This window comes from Mauremys mutica, chromosome 7 (assembly GCF_020497125.1).
Source record: "Mauremys mutica isolate MM-2020 ecotype Southern chromosome 7, ASM2049712v1, whole genome shotgun sequence".
Lineage (NCBI taxonomy): Eukaryota > Metazoa > Chordata > Testudines > Geoemydidae > Mauremys > Mauremys mutica.
Genome location: NC_059078.1, coordinates 9,191,481 through 9,206,661, shown reverse-complemented (window position 1 = coordinate 9,206,661; position 15,181 = coordinate 9,191,481). Strand labels below are relative to the sequence as shown.

At 44.8% G+C, this 15,181-nt stretch overlaps 1 protein-coding gene across 1 annotated transcript; it reads left to right on the top strand.

Moving 5' to 3' along the window:
• The first annotated feature begins 315 nt into the window (after positions 1 to 315).
• Positions 316 to 10,933, top strand: LOC123373998 (2-epi-5-epi-valiolone synthase-like). Its single transcript, XM_045023378.1, has 5 exons — positions 316 to 485; positions 5,668 to 6,301; positions 7,411 to 7,644; positions 8,408 to 8,660; positions 10,833 to 10,933. The coding sequence occupies exons 1-5, from the start codon at positions 316 to 318 to the stop codon at positions 10,931 to 10,933; spliced, it is 1,392 nt and encodes a 463-aa protein (XP_044879313.1).
• Positions 10,934 to 15,181: the final 4,248 nt, after the last annotated feature.

Genomic DNA, 15,181 nt, shown 5'->3' with positions numbered 1-15,181 from the left:
CCCATTTCACTGCAGGGCATCATGTGAGAAGCTAATTTATGGATTTGTATTGTATTTCCTAAGCATTATAAAACTAACCAATTATACAATGCTAGCTTGGGTCCTACATGTGTCTCTGAGTGAGTTGTACACCTCTGACTCGTGTCCTCAGATTAGATAATACTAGTTTTATAATTTCCTCCCTCCACCCCCACACAGTACCAACAGGTGAGGAGTAGACAGGACCTCCTCTTCCAAAATATGGTCTTTAAAAGTGACTGGAAAGCACTCACTTAGGTGAGATCTCTCAAGATAGCAATTTCATCTGCTGGAAAGATGCCGGTGTCTGAAGAGGTCTTATCCAAAAAGGCCACAACAGTCATGCCTGAAAATCCCAGACAGACTGATTTTCAGCTGGTGCGGGTCAAGAGCACTTGGTGTCGGATCAAGAAGGAGGAAGCCATATGCAACTCCGAGGATAAGATAACCATCTCACAGGCTAAAATGTAAGTATAAAAGCTTGCGCTAGGAGTACTTGATAAAATCCGATGACGAGCTTGCCACCAATCTGGTTTGGGTTAGTCGTGTTATATTATCTTTCAGATGGGGGAAATGTAGAGATATGTTAGGCTTGTGCAACTGAAAAATGTTATCTAATGTCGCTGTGATGAGGGTGACCGAAACCCACCAAAAAGCAGACATTCCAAGTAAAGGCTTAAACGTATTTCTCAACCCATCTTTTTGTGTGCCAGTACTGCCATGCAAATCATGCGTTCGTCATACACCTTGGCATAAATGGAGTGAGTTGAAGGGGAGATCATTATCCCCCACTCTGATTTTTTCACACTTTTGTGTATTTATCAGATGAAGCTTTCTTAAAAAGTCTGAGGAGTATTTAGAGGAACATGGGGATTTTTGCAATTGGGTTCGTTCGGTGCATATTCAAAATCATTGTGTATAAAAGGGGGTGTGTAACAGACGTTTACAGATTCGGGTAATGAAATACACAGCTTGGAAAAACAAATACAAAGATACTAAAAATCACTGACATGATCAAAAAGCAGAATGCAGCTGTCAAACTTTAGGGGAAGTGCTCTACCTATGGCAAGGTCAGAAAAGGGTCACAGATGGGTGAATGTTTTCCCTTAAGGCCAAACACAGCTCTCTGCAGGAATGTCTCCCTCCTTAATTAACCTTGGATTGCAGGAGGATCCCCTTTCAATAGAATAGAGAGCCTCCTTTTGCTATTAAATATTAATGGAATACTCACAAATGTGGGGCTTTGTTTGTTTTTTGCACATCAGAAGTTTTCCAATATTTGCAGTGTCTTTATTCTATTATCACTGGGTCTGATCTTTCTCCCAAGGAATTTGATAGGAGTTTTGCCGTTGGCTTCAGTAGGAACAGGTAAATAAGGTGCCACTTCTGCAGTAGACACTGCGCAGGCAGATCTGGATTGAATTCAGTGGGGCTCTATCCAGGCTTATGCAGAGCTCATTTCAGGATAGGGTCCTTAGTCAATAACATAATTAATTGACTTAGGGCCAGTCCACAAAAAATTGCTCATGTAAAATATCCATTAGCAAATGGCAGGTTTGGGCTCTACTTCATAGGCATTCTGCAATTCAGACCAGGCTGTCTCCTCACCTGCCCATCTGCCATGTGGCCAAAGTTACCTCTGACATCTAAAACAGATTCCTGCACTGTAATTAACATTCAAAACCACACCCTCTCTTTAGTGGCCAAAGTTTCAAAAATAAATGCACAGTAATAATCTTCTCTGAAATGTATTTATTTGATTGAGCTTATTTTATATTCATATAACTTTATTGTATTAGCTTAAACAAACGACAGAATAACAGCCTCTGAAAAGCATCAAAATCATGAGTACAGTTTTCAAAAGTCCCTATGTCACTTAGGACCAGATTTTTACTGGCATTTATGTCCCTAAAGAGGCAAATAGGTGCCTAGTAGGAAAAGCAAGTAGGTACCCAGCATCCATTGATTTCAGTGGAAGTTAGGAAGATTGCCAAAGGCATTTAGGCACCTACCTCCCATTGACTGCAATGGGAGGCAGGTGCCTAAATACATATGATTATCTGGGTTTAGGTGTTTTGGGTACGTCTACACAGCCAAAAAAAAAAAAACTTGCAGGAGCGAGTCTCAGCGCTCAGGTCAGTTGACTCAGGCTTGCGGGGCTCAGAGACCTACCCCCCCCCAACACACACACACACCAGGTTTTAGAGCCTGGGCTCCAGCCTTAGCCCCACCATTTACACTGCTAGTTTTAGCCCCCTAGCATGAGACCAGACCTGGGCTCTGAGACTCGCTGCTGCAGGGTGTTTTGCTGGGTAGACGTACCCTTTGAAAATCCCACCGGGCATCTGTTTGCTTCCATAGGCCTCTGAATAATACAAGTCACTGATTTTTCTCTACAGGCGCCAAATCAAAAAATCTGGGAGGAAAAATGTGGTTAGTTTCAAACCAAACCTGGGGGGGGGGAGTTTGGTTTTCTTGCTGAAATGACAAGATGGAGGGGGAAGAAACGGTTTCTGATCAAAACAATGCCTGAAATGAAACTAAATTTAAAAACCTAAAAGAGGGTTGGTTTTTTTCAGATTTTCATTTCATTCCATTTCCAGGGTTTTTTTCCAACCCAAAATGAAATTAAGAAATGCATCGAGTTAAGTTTCTAAACCCAATGTCACTATGAAACGAAAAGTCAAATCATTTCATTTCAAAACGGTCAAAACTATTCTGACTTATTTGAAAATGAAAATGTCCTTTTTCTACCTGAGATTGGTCACTGAATTTGACCTGAATTCAATTTTTCCATCCCTAAAGGCTTGATTAAGCCAAAAAAGCTTTGACCTCTGTCCTGAAAAATCACCAAGTATAGGCTATGGCAGACTGACCTCTACTGGGAAAGCTCTGCTATTTCATCCCAGAAAGGCAAGTTCTCTCTCAAAAGGGAAAACAAGAAGCTCCACCGTAGATCTAAACTACTATTACAGAATACAGGCCTGGGATTAGGGCCAGACTATGGACCTGAGATGCAGAAGTAAGAACGCTATTTCAGCTGCAGAATTGCTTAAACATAGGAGGACTTGCCTGGATTAAAGACAGAGTGTTCAGTTTTGGAGTTACCACAAGCTCTGAGAAAACCCAGCGCAACTGTGTGTCGCCTCTAAAAGGATCCCTTCACAAACATTAGAAAGAAGGCCCGGTGTAGATCGCGATTTCATGGACTGCAATGAAATCATGAAATTAGCCCAATATCATGATTCTTCCAGCAGCGGGGAGGCGGAAGTGGGCATGCCTACCTCTGCATCCCCGTCCTTGGAAAAATCATGGTATTGAGCGAATTCAGCTGCTTGCAGCGGGTGGGCAGGCGGGTGAGGGAGGGGTGTGATGTGTCTCACCATATGGCACTGGCCATCTGGTTCAGCTCCAGGCTGGGCCACTATGCTGCTTCCGGTCTGGTGGGCTAGTGGGGAGAAGGGGGCAGGGCTGACAACGAGTGGCAGTTCGGAGCCTGGGCCTGCCCCACCGCAGCCCCAGGGAAGACACAGCAGGAGCAGAGGCCAGCATCCACTGCTTGGAGCACAAGCAGGAGGGAGAGGGGGTGGGGTGGGGTGGGGTGGGGTGAAGGAGCCCCTGTTCCAGTTGGGGGATGGATTCCAGTTTCAACCCAATCTTCCCACCAAGGCAGGGCCCCTCCCATACCTGCTTATGCTCTAAGTGGCAGGTCCTGGTCTCCGTTTCTTCAGCATCTCCCATGGCCTATTGGGGGCTACTATATGGTGGGCTTAGGGTGACCAGGAACACCCGGTCGAAAAGAGACCCTGGCGTCGGGTCAGCACCACAAGCTGTGGCCTTTTCCCCCTTACCCCTGGTCTGGGTCCCCCACTCCCAGAGACACAGCCGGGGGCGGCTCCAGGCCCCAGCACGCCAAGCGCATGCCTGGGACGGCAAGCCACGGGGGGCGCTCTGCCGGTCGCCACGAGGGCGGCAGGCAGGCTGCCTTCGGCGGCATGCCTGTAGAGGGTCCACTGGTCCCGCGGCTTTGGCAGACCTCCCGCAGGCTGCCGCCGAATCCGCAGGACCGGGGACCTCCCGCAGGCAAGCCACCGAAGGCAGCCTGCTTGCTGTGCTTGGGGAGGCAAAATACCTAGAGCCGCCCCTGGACACAGCCCTGTTTCCAGGCTCCAGGGAGGGGGTGGACGGGGGGAGGGAGCTGGCTTTCACACACCCAGGCAGCCTGCCTTAATGCCCCTGCTGAGCCACTGATCAGGAGCTGCCCGAGGTAAGGCCACGCCCCAACCACCTGTTCCAGCCCTGAGCCCCCTCCACAGCCGGAGCCCCCTCCTGCACCCCAAACCCCTCATCCCCAGCCCAGAGCTCCCTCCCACACCCTGAACTCCTCATCCCAAGCCCCAAGCCTGCACACCAACCCCCTGCCCAGAGCCTCCTCCCATACCCTGAACCCCTCATCCCCAGCCCCACCCCAGAGCCAGCATCCCCAGCCCAGAGCACTCACCCCTCCTGCACCCAAATCCTCTGCCTCAACCCATAGCCCCCACCCTCCTGCCTGGAGCCCCCTCCTGCACCCCAAACCCCTCATCCCTAGCCCCACCCCAAAGTCCACACCCCCAGCAGGACCCCTCACCCCCTCCTGCACCCCAACTCCCTGCCCCAGCTTGGAGCCCCCTCCCGCACCCTGAACCCCTCATTTCTGGCCCCACCCCAGAGCTCGCACCCCAAGTAAGAGCCCTCACCCATCCTGCACCCCAACCCCCTCCCCAGACCAGTGCAAGTGAGTGAGGGTGGGGGGAGAGTGAGCCACCGAGGGAGGGGGAAATGTCGTGAGTGGGAGGCGGGTCCTTGGGGAAGGGGCAGGGAAGGGGCGGTGCCCTCTGGGCAGGGCCTCAGGGCAGGGCCAGGGCGTTCAGTTTTTTGCGACTAGAAAGTTGGCAACTCTAGGTGGGCTAGAGCTCCTAATCACGGCACATTGTCCCTGCCGCCCCACTTTCCCGCCAGCTCACTAGACAGCTTTGCTAGGTCCCTCTGAAGAAACACCTCACAATCTTTCCTAGTCTTGACTAACAGCAATAATTGTGTCATCTGTAAGTTTTGTCTCAGCACTTCTCACTCCCCGCCCTTCCAAGTTCATTAAAAAAATGAAAATGAAACATCAGTCTTAATACAGAACCTTGGGTAACTCGTTGTTAAAATTTTGCCATGTTGGACATTGGTCTCTCTTTCATAGCCACATGTAATTATTTAGACTTTCATGAAAACCTAAATAGAGCACTCATCTCCACTATCTTATAGACAAATTAGTGAATTTCATAGGAGCAATTTGCCTTTACAGAAGCCATACTAATTAGTCTTTGTTATATCATTATCCACCTACGTGTTTACTCATTTGATTTTTAATTATCACATCAGCCAATTTTCCTGGTGCTGAAGCAAGGGCAACTACTCTATAATTCCCAGAATCCCCCATTGCCTATTTTAAACATCAGTACAATATTTGAAACCCTACTATTTTCTTGGGTAGTAGTAGACTCTAATGAGAAATTGCGTATTTCAAGCAGTAAGCTAGTGGCTTCATTTTTAAATTCTTTTTGACATAGAAGGTACCTAGTGTATTGATCTCACACCATGTTTTGTGATCCCTGACAGAGGCAAAAGTGTGTCAGATATTGGGATTTCCTGGACAATTGAAGCTCCTATCTCTTTCTGCTACAAAGTGGTGGAAACATGCAGTCTTCTGGATCCTGCCAACAGTACACTCCTTTTTGGGCACATCATCGATCCTCAGCAATTAGAGATGGCCATTAACAGAGAAAGAGAACAGAGGCGTTTTATTGTAATGGATGAGATTGTCGATGAATATTATGGCTCAAAAGTGAGAAAGTACTTTGAAGCCAATAATGTTCATTATAAAATCCTCTCCCTGCCCACCACTGAAGAAACCAAATCCATGGATCTGGTCCTCAGCATCTTGCAAGAAGTTCACAACTTCGGCATCGACAGGCGTGAAGAGCCCATTATAGCAATTGGAGGAGGGGTTTGCCTTGATATCGTAGGGCTTGCAGCATCACTTTATAGAAGACGCACCCCTTATATTCGTGTCCCAACGACCCTCTTGGCATACGTTGATGCCAGTGTGGGAGCAAAGAATGGTGTAAATTTCCTTCAGTGCAAGAACAAGCTTGGAGGCTACACTCCTCCTGTAGCTACTTTTCTGGACAGATCCTTCATCCAAACTATTCCCCGTCGACACATCTCCAACGGTCTTGGTGAAATTTTGAAGGTACCATTTTTGGGAATACAGATGTACTTTTGCTATATTAATTATTAATAAAAAGTTGAATCTGTGTGTGAGCTTAGAGCTTTGTGTAAGATGTTTTATACATCCAAAGGGTGGGCTTTTCAAGGTCACCTAGAGAAGTTGGACAACCAAATCTCATTATTTATTAATCATGCCCATCCACGTAGTTTGGCTTCTAAGAATCTAAGAGTGTGCCTAGCCCAGCTTCTAGGGACCCCTGGTAATTTTTTAAGATATACACAACATATAAAAAAGCCAGATGTCAACTGTAGAGCAAACAGATGGAAGAAAACTCTTTCATAATGGACCTGATCCAAAACTTATTAGACTCCCATAGATTTGATTTACTTCTATGTTCCCCATCCAATAAGAGTAAAGATAAACTTTAGTTTTTTCAGAGTGGGGGCAGAACAGGGAAGTTACAGTAGTTGAATTTTTAGCCGAAGACATGTTCTACAGGGCCATTTATATATACCTCAAATGTTCAAAGTGTATGTTGAGTTTGGTTGACCAATGGTATTGTCAATCTTTCTGAGCCAAATTCTGCTCTCATTGTAAATCTATAGTTATTCCCTTAAATTTACATATGCAAACAGCTTTGAGATCTATCGATGTCATGTGGTGCAAAGTAGGATTAGTGTGTCAATTTAAGAAGTATTTAAATGTATTAAAAATGCATCCATCCTGAATGCATGTATGCAATATTAGTAAAACCTATGCAATTTGAATGGCTGCCCACAAAACTAAAAACCCTTCCAAATACCCCCAGGCCCAAAATATCACCCTACACTCCCATTCACTCAATTCTCTTTAAAAACAATCCGGGGGGGGCGGCGAAGCCTGGATTATCCTGAAGAGGTCCAGCACCTCATTAAAATGGCCTTCACCTGCTTGCCAGGCACAGATGCAAAAGCCCTTTACAAACTATCTGTACCTGGAGAGCCAGAAGCAACCAGTAATCCAACATGTATTGGCATGCATGCACTAGGATAATATAGTACTAGCTGTATGTATTTAAATATGTACAGTGTATTATTAACTTATATAAAAATTCACCTTTTTAAAGTACTTCTTTCCATTCTTTATTCAAGATGGCGCTCATGAAACACAAAGGGCTCTTTGATCTACTCAAGAGCCATGGAAAATACATGCTGGACACAAAGTTCCAGTCTCAGAACGGCTTGGTCAATCATGGTGACGCTGCACTAAAGACAACCAGACTTGCCATAGAAACAATGCTGGAAGAGCTTGCACCCAACCTCTGGGAGGATGACCTGGACAGATTGGTTGATTTTGGTCACCTTATAAGCCCAGAACTTGAAATGGTAAGTCACAAATTTTATTTTTCAATGTCCTGTTCGAAAAAAGCAACACGTTTTTAATCATAGTAAAAATGTTCTTGGAAGGTTTGGTTTTGTATTATACTTGTGAGGCAGCATTGCCCAGTTGATAGTGCACTGGCCTGGGAGGCAGGAGACTTGGGGTCTAGCCAAGCTCTGATGTATAACAGTGGGCAAGTCATGTCCTGTCTGTGTGCGCCTCAGTTTCCCCTCCCCACTTTGTCTATGTTATGTATTTTGATAGTTAGAAATTTGGAGCCAGTGATTGTCTCATTTGTACAGAAGCACAAAGGAGAGCGCACATCTAGGCAGTCGTGTAATATAAACAGCAGCAATAATCTCAGCTATAACAATCCAAATATTGCAGGGTTTTAAGATTCCAGACCCTACTGCTGCGGTAAACTACTGTTCAGAAGTGGGGCCTGGGGATGAACAGACTCAGTCCCTCTGAAAAGGTAAAAGTGAGATGTTTGCCACTCGGTAATCTTCCCTCCCTCTCATTCAAAGTTCAGCCCTTGCCTTCTATAGGAGCAAAATCAAGCTCTCTATGGGAGATATTATGTACTATTAATCATGTGGAAAATATTTTCCCCACTTCCCAGAAATAGAAAGGATGCTGAGATTCAGCAAATCTCTAGTTCTACTACTGAGAGCCACATACTAATTTTCATCTACAAAGTCAGATTAATTAAGAAAACCCGGACTAGTTACTGTAAGGGGGGAAAAGCTAATTTTACTTTCATTTCAGAAAGTTTTGCCATCACTGATGCATGGAGAAGCAGTAAACATAGACATGGCATTCATGACTTACGTGGCCTATGAAAGGGGGCTTTTAACTACAGAGGAAAAAACTGACATTATTCAGTGCATGAAGGGTTTGGAGCTCCCGGTGTGGCACGAAGACTGCAACTGGTATCTAATAAAGAAGGCCTTGGTGGAAAGATTGAAACACTGTGGAGGCCAGATGAGAATGCCTCTCCCAACTGGACTTGGAATGGCAGGTACTGCAACATAGCTTCTAACGGGACAGACATTACAAGGGAAAGGTGGGATTTTCACACCCATTCACATATACAAGAGCAACTCCCAGACACACTTGCTAATGGCCAGATTTTTAAAGATGTTTGGATGTAGATGGCTGCTTAGCGCGATTTTCAAAAATGCCTAGGCACCTAACACTCATTGTGCCCAGGCACTTTTGGAAATTCCACTAGGCATCATCTATATCTTTAGGCACCGTATCACCATTTAAAATCTGGCCCTGAGAGCAGGATCAAATACCTGTTGAATTCAATGGGTGTTTTTCCATTGACTTCAAGGAGCTTTGGATCAGGTTATTACAGTAAAGTCTTTGGGGATATTAATTACTTTTCTCTTGGAACTTTGTCAACTTTTTTTTTTACTTGTCCTGGCAACATTCAAAGAAAAAAAAAATCCTTTTTACACCACCACTAAGGAACACAATATAACATGCCGAGTGCCTGCCCTGCAGTTTGCAGTTATATATATAGGCCTTTAAGTGACCTTTTCATCTTATTATACCTGGACGGAGAGGGAATTCAGCTCCTGGATCTGACCACCAGAACTTAATTAAAGACGGAGCTCTAATAAATTGCCTTAGGGCTGGCCAATTTACTTTGCAAACATATTATAAACCATACCGGGTATTATGTCAGGACAATCCAAATACCGCGCTATATTTGTTTAAACCAAACAAAACAAACAAACCAAAACAACCAAACAAAAGTAGTAACAGTAAAAATTATTTTGTCGTGCTTGAAAACATTTTGAAGTAACTCTTGGAAAAAGGCAGCTGGATGATGCAATTAATATACATAGAACTAAATAGCATACATCCTCAGTGATACTAATGTCTGCCCAGGGTGACGATACACATATAAATAGAAAGAAAATTCGGAATAAAAAGCAGCACCGAGGATCAGCTTGTGATACATCAATCTACAGCTAGTCTGTAATAATACCATCTGGTTGACTCTCTGTGGGCTACATGCACAAAGGAGATTTAGGTACCATTCCTACTCTGGGGGCAGCATGTTGGGTATGTGTCGCTAAACACCACAGGGAGGCTGCATCCACACTGCAGGGTGTAGTTCCATGTGTCGGTGAAAAGTCCTCATAGAGGGGAGGCAGTGGGAAAAGGTGCTGGCAGCTCCCTCCAGCAGAGCCTTTCCTTGCTGCAGGGAAAGACTCTGGCACAGGGGCGGCAGTGGGACGCTACACTGCTAAAAACAGCAGTGTGGACAAGTGGGGGGACGGCGGCAGCTTAGGACACCTGGCTGAGGCTGGAGGGAGGCACCTATCTTCACCTAGGATTCTCAGCCACGAACGCTCCGCTGGAGTAGGTGCCTGTGTCAGGTCAGCCCTTTCTCGTGAAAAGCCACAGAGAAAGAGCCCCCCAACCTGCCCCAACAACCCCACTATAGCCAATAACCCAGGTACTCTCAGGAAATTGGAAGAGCCAGGTTCATGTCCCTGCTCCAATGAATGTTTAACTATTTATACAAAGTAGAACAGCTTCTAAAGAAGAGATGGAGAGTGAGGCCTACCCCACAATATCCAATAGCCTGGTGGTTAGGGCACTCACCTGGCATGGAGGGAGACCTAGGTTCAAGACCCTGCTCCAAATCAGGGGTTCAAGTCTGGGTCTCCCGCATCCCAAGTGGGCTCCTGGCTATTCTGGGATGGATCGACAGGCAGCCTGCAAAATCCCCACCCTGTTGGCCCCCCAGCTGGCTCTCGTAAGGATTAGACATGCTCAAAGCACATTCGCAGGATCAGAACCCGCAGAGGAACGCCTTGTATGATAATCCCACCGGGGTTAGGCATGAGTGAGGCCTCAGAGCAGTTCCTGAGCTGGGGGGCCTGTGTCAGGATTTAGGCAGCTTTGTGCTGTGCATGGCTACCAGCAGAAACTCGGGAAACTAGAAGGAAGGAGTTAGGCAGCCCCTAACCAGTGATTTTGTGAATGTCAGTGGTGCCTAAATGTTAGACGTAGGTGCCCGACTCTATCTTTAGGTGATTAAGTCCCTTTGTGAATCCAGCCCTGTGAATAAGTCTTTGTAAAGCTACTCAGGAGAGTTTGCCTCACTTTCTGTGAGTGAATTTGACATCCAGAGAAGCTTCGTCTACTAACTAAAAATCTTATTTTGCAGAAATATTCAATGATATCAGCGAAGACACCCTGGAAAGAGCGTACAAACTGTGGGCCAGCGAATGTAAGACAGCAGTGGAAGAGGACTTTCCGATTCACTGAAGGCTGTAGAATCAGATAGAAGCAAAACTGCCCCTTGGATGGCATCGTGCAAAGCTGTAATGTAGTGATCAGGGCTGGATTTCAGATGACCTTATGAAATCAGCACAAAAGTTTGGGGGGGGGGGGTTGTTTGTTTTTAAAGGCATCTGATCTGTGATGCCTATTACATTTGTACAATTTGTAATAGAAGCTCATAGGGGCCACATCTGGATCATACAGCTCCCAGCACCTGGATAGCCCAAAAGAAATAATTAACATCAGTCCCTGGAATTATCTCATGCATGTAGCATAGTATATTCTGAGCACAACGCTGGTCCCATTGAAGTCAATGGCAGATCTTCCATTCCCTTTCCTTTATTCCATACACTAGTACAGATTGTGGGGTGTTCTAAAATAGAGCATGCAGAGGGATCACTCTCCATTGTCTGCCAATGGATCTGGAGTCAATAGAAGTGTTTTCTGAGTTAAGATGGCAGTATTAGGTCTTTAAGGGATATAAAAGGAGTTGGGTTTGATGATATAGCAACTAAACACATTTCCTATTTATAACACAGTCTTTATAGTATAAGATTGCATGAGTTACTTTTGCAAAAAAAGAAAAAACTTTTCCATTGTATTGTAAATTTCTTTGATCAGAAAACAATGTGCTATGTAAAATAGCTAAAGAAAAGTAAAATGCTTATGATACATCATGCAGCACTGATAGCATTTTTAAGCTACTTTCCATTTTAAATGTTTGAAGCAAAAATACATATTGGCTTTTACTCTAATCATGTACAGAGCCATACATTTTGAACACGGTAACCATTATATAGCGTCAGGTTACAAAATCTCTCTGTTTCAATGAGTAACAGGCAACACTATAGTCTAAACAGCTGTGGAAGTCTTGTGACTTGGACTTTTGAAACTACACCGAACAAAAGGTTAGAAAGTGTATAGTAGTGAGCAAGCCTGAACTGGCAGCAGTTTGGCCTCAAAAAATGATCCATCACCACTTCTTACTTCTATGATTCTGATTAATTACATTTACCTTAACTAGCTAGAAGTATGTACTTAAAATTATATAGCAATAAAACATATTTGGTCAAATTCCACTGTGAAGTACATAGTGATGTAAGTTACACATTGGGTTTCGGTTGGCCAAAAAAATGGGTGTTGGTGGTTTACCTGTGTAACCTGTACAAGTCCAGAATTCCTTGGGTGTGCCAAATAAGTGCAATTTGTTTCACCTTCATATTGTGTAGAGACAAGTCTACGTGGTATATGCAGAAGCAGCTCCCACTGAAATCAAGGGGAGATACTTTATGCCTACTTACCTCAGGGATGAATTTGGTTCATTCGAGCTCATAAAATGTTCACATTCAAGGCAACTACAATCACTGAAGAATAACCACTAGAAACAGGAAAAACAAACAAGATTAATATCCCCAAATAGCATGATCATATCTCAGTCACAGAAAATGTTATGTATCACATGAAGAATATGAAAAATGTAAAGGGCTATGGGCCTTTTGGTTGGAGGTGGATGCAAGGGAAATGCAGTCGACATCCTTTTTTATTTACAGAGTTTTGAATCAATCAGTTTAGATGCTATACTAGTGTTTGCTGGTGTGTTGGCTTCTCACTGTTTACTGACGTAATAAAAGCCATTAAACCATACAGTTTGTAAAGAAAAACTCTGTGTGTGTGTGTGAGAGAGAGAGAGAGAGAGAGAGAGAGAGATGGAATCGACAAATGATACCTCTCCAATACTTCCATTCTACCTGGAGGAGCCTTTAGCCACTCTAACATCACCCTTTGAAATGCCTCCTTTGCATTACCTTCTTCCCTTGCCTAGTCTTACTTCAGCTTTTGCTTTTCTGCTCCTTGGTTTTTGTTTGTGGGAGGGATGGGGAGAGGTCTGACCCAGCAGAGTTACCTCAGACCCTTGAAGTGTTGATACCTAAAACAACACTGCCCCCTACTGAAAGCCCAGCCCACCAGGTTCTCCTCTGGCTTCTGACCTGAGGCTGCTCTGGAAAGAAGCAATCTTCGAGCCACAGGAAGGTGCTTCTCACAAAGGATGCCAGCATTAACAAGACAAAACAATACTCCAGTTATTGCCCAGGCTCTTCTATTTCATGACACAATTTTTGCCTTACCATGTTTGATGTTCACATCCATTTCACCTCTGCTGATTCTGCACATAGCAGAGAAACCAAGTCAACAAGGTCCCCCTTGGTATAGCAGTTTGTGTTTCACTTGAATGAGATAGGAACCCAAAAGTGTCACCTGGCCTCTCCTTGTCTTAATTTATTTGTATCGTAGTAGCACCTAGGAGCCCCACTTAAAGAACAGGACCGCTTTGTGCTAGGTACTATACAAACACTGAACAAAGAGGGCTAAGGTTCCTGCATTTTTACAGTCTCTCTGTCTGTATGCTATTGCTGCACCCTGGTCAAGACACAGAAGGCACTGGAGGACACTGGTAATCGGATCTGCCTCTCTTTTCTTAATAACTATGTTAAGTGAGCAATCAGCAGGTCCCCCCTAGGACACACCAGAATTGTGGATAGTCAGGAAGTTAGTCTATCTGGGGCCACCCTGTTAAGATGGAACAGGGGAAATCTACGGTTGCCCCTTTTTGACCCGAGCAGCAAGTCAAATTTCAGGGCCCCAGGAGGGGTTCCAGGTGGAAGTAAAAATTGATGCACTCTGTTATTCTCTGGGATGCAATCTTGTTGATTTACAGGGAACGTACAAAGTCCTGCTTCTCTGAACACAGGAGGAACCAAGAACAAAAGAAGTTGGGTTTTTTTTGTTTTGTTTTTAAGTTTACAGCCCCAAGCTGCTTTAGCCGACAGACCCCAAAGCTGTGTCTCTAGCTTACCCAGGGTCACACTGTGCTCACAGGCTACTGCCTGGATTTCTTGCTTTTTGCCTCCCTCGGCCCCTTGTCTGTTCTCAGTTTGTGTGTTCTCCCACATGCCTGGGCTCACTCCCCAATGCACACCCCTATACCATGCCCACATGGTGCTGGTTTATGGACAGACTCTGGCTTTGTTTTAGGTGCGAACCCTTAGCTGTCTCTTACCACGATGTTAAATGAAGGCTATGTACATACAAAGGTTTGAATGAGGATTTAACTCACCCCATACCAAGGATGTACTCAACTCCTAACGTTACCAATGGTATTAGTTGTTCCTCTGAGACATTTAGAAAAGCAGGGAATGTTCCCTGTAACCACTAAAGGGCACAAATGCTCCAGAATGTCCCCATTATTGGGAACATTCAGAGAGGGAAACGTGGTGTTTTCTGTGCCCCAGGAGCAGCCCCTCCTGTCAAATTGGCAGGGCTGAATTTTTGCAGAGGATCTGACCTTCCCAGGGACCTGCCATGTCAAGGACTTTCAACTTGTCCCTATAATAGAGAGTTCATTCTGCCTCTCTGTGAAACACTGTGTATATGGAACTATGGCATGTGCAGCACGAGATGTTCTGTGGTCAGAGAAAGCCTCTCCACAGGCAGTGTGGATGAAGGTGGTGGATGACCTTTTCCATACATGTTGCTGCAGTCCTCCCTGGCCTGCTTGTGACCTAGCAGCAAGTCAGCTGTCTGCATTCTTTCAAGCTGCTAATTCATTTGGATAGCACAAAGCTGCTCATAAACCACATACAGTGCACAAAAATCAAAGATACTTTAACAATCAAATCTCTCTCTGGTTCCTCAATAGCAACCAGTTGAGAATCACATCCAAATGGCAACCTTTTCCCACAGGAAAGGAGTTCTCTATACCTCTAATTAGACAAATATTGTGAGAGACAAAGCTGTCATGTGAACACTGATTAAACCCAATTCTTAGGCTAGATCACAAAAAAATGTATGTCAGTTACATAAACACAGCAACTAATGGTGTAGCAATGAATCTTCAGTCTTCAGGCTGCAGAATAAACAGATGTCTGCGCTCAAATGTCCACATTCATAATGCCTCAGAGGCAGTAAGGTCTGGTCCAGCCCACTTCCATTTAAGCTAGAAGAACGAATAGCAGTGACTTTGCTGGGAGATTGGACTGAGCCCCGAAATACTAACACATCCAGGGGCAGAGTCAAGGTTGTTTGTATGTTGAATACTGAGAACGTTTCTGTTTCATGGTCTCTGTGTCCACACTGAGTACTAAAGTTGGCATTGAAAATCTGTAAAATATTTTTTTCTGGAACACGCGACTGACAGATTAGAAAATACTTGTTTTGTTAGACTGTGGAACTCAT

Excerpts from the sequence above, each read along its gene's own strand:
- LOC123373998 (XM_045023378.1), top strand. The coding sequence starts at position 316 with ATGCCGGTGTCTGAAGAGGTCTTATCCAAAAAGGCCACAACAGTCATG. Across the intron at positions 6,302-7,410 it reads GTCTTGGTGAAATTTTGAAG|ATGGCGCTCATGAAACACAA; the intron begins GTACCATTTTTG and ends TCTTTATTCAAG. Across the intron at positions 7,645-8,407 it reads TAAGCCCAGAACTTGAAATG|AAAGTTTTGCCATCACTGAT; the intron begins GTAAGTCACAAA and ends CTTTCATTTCAG.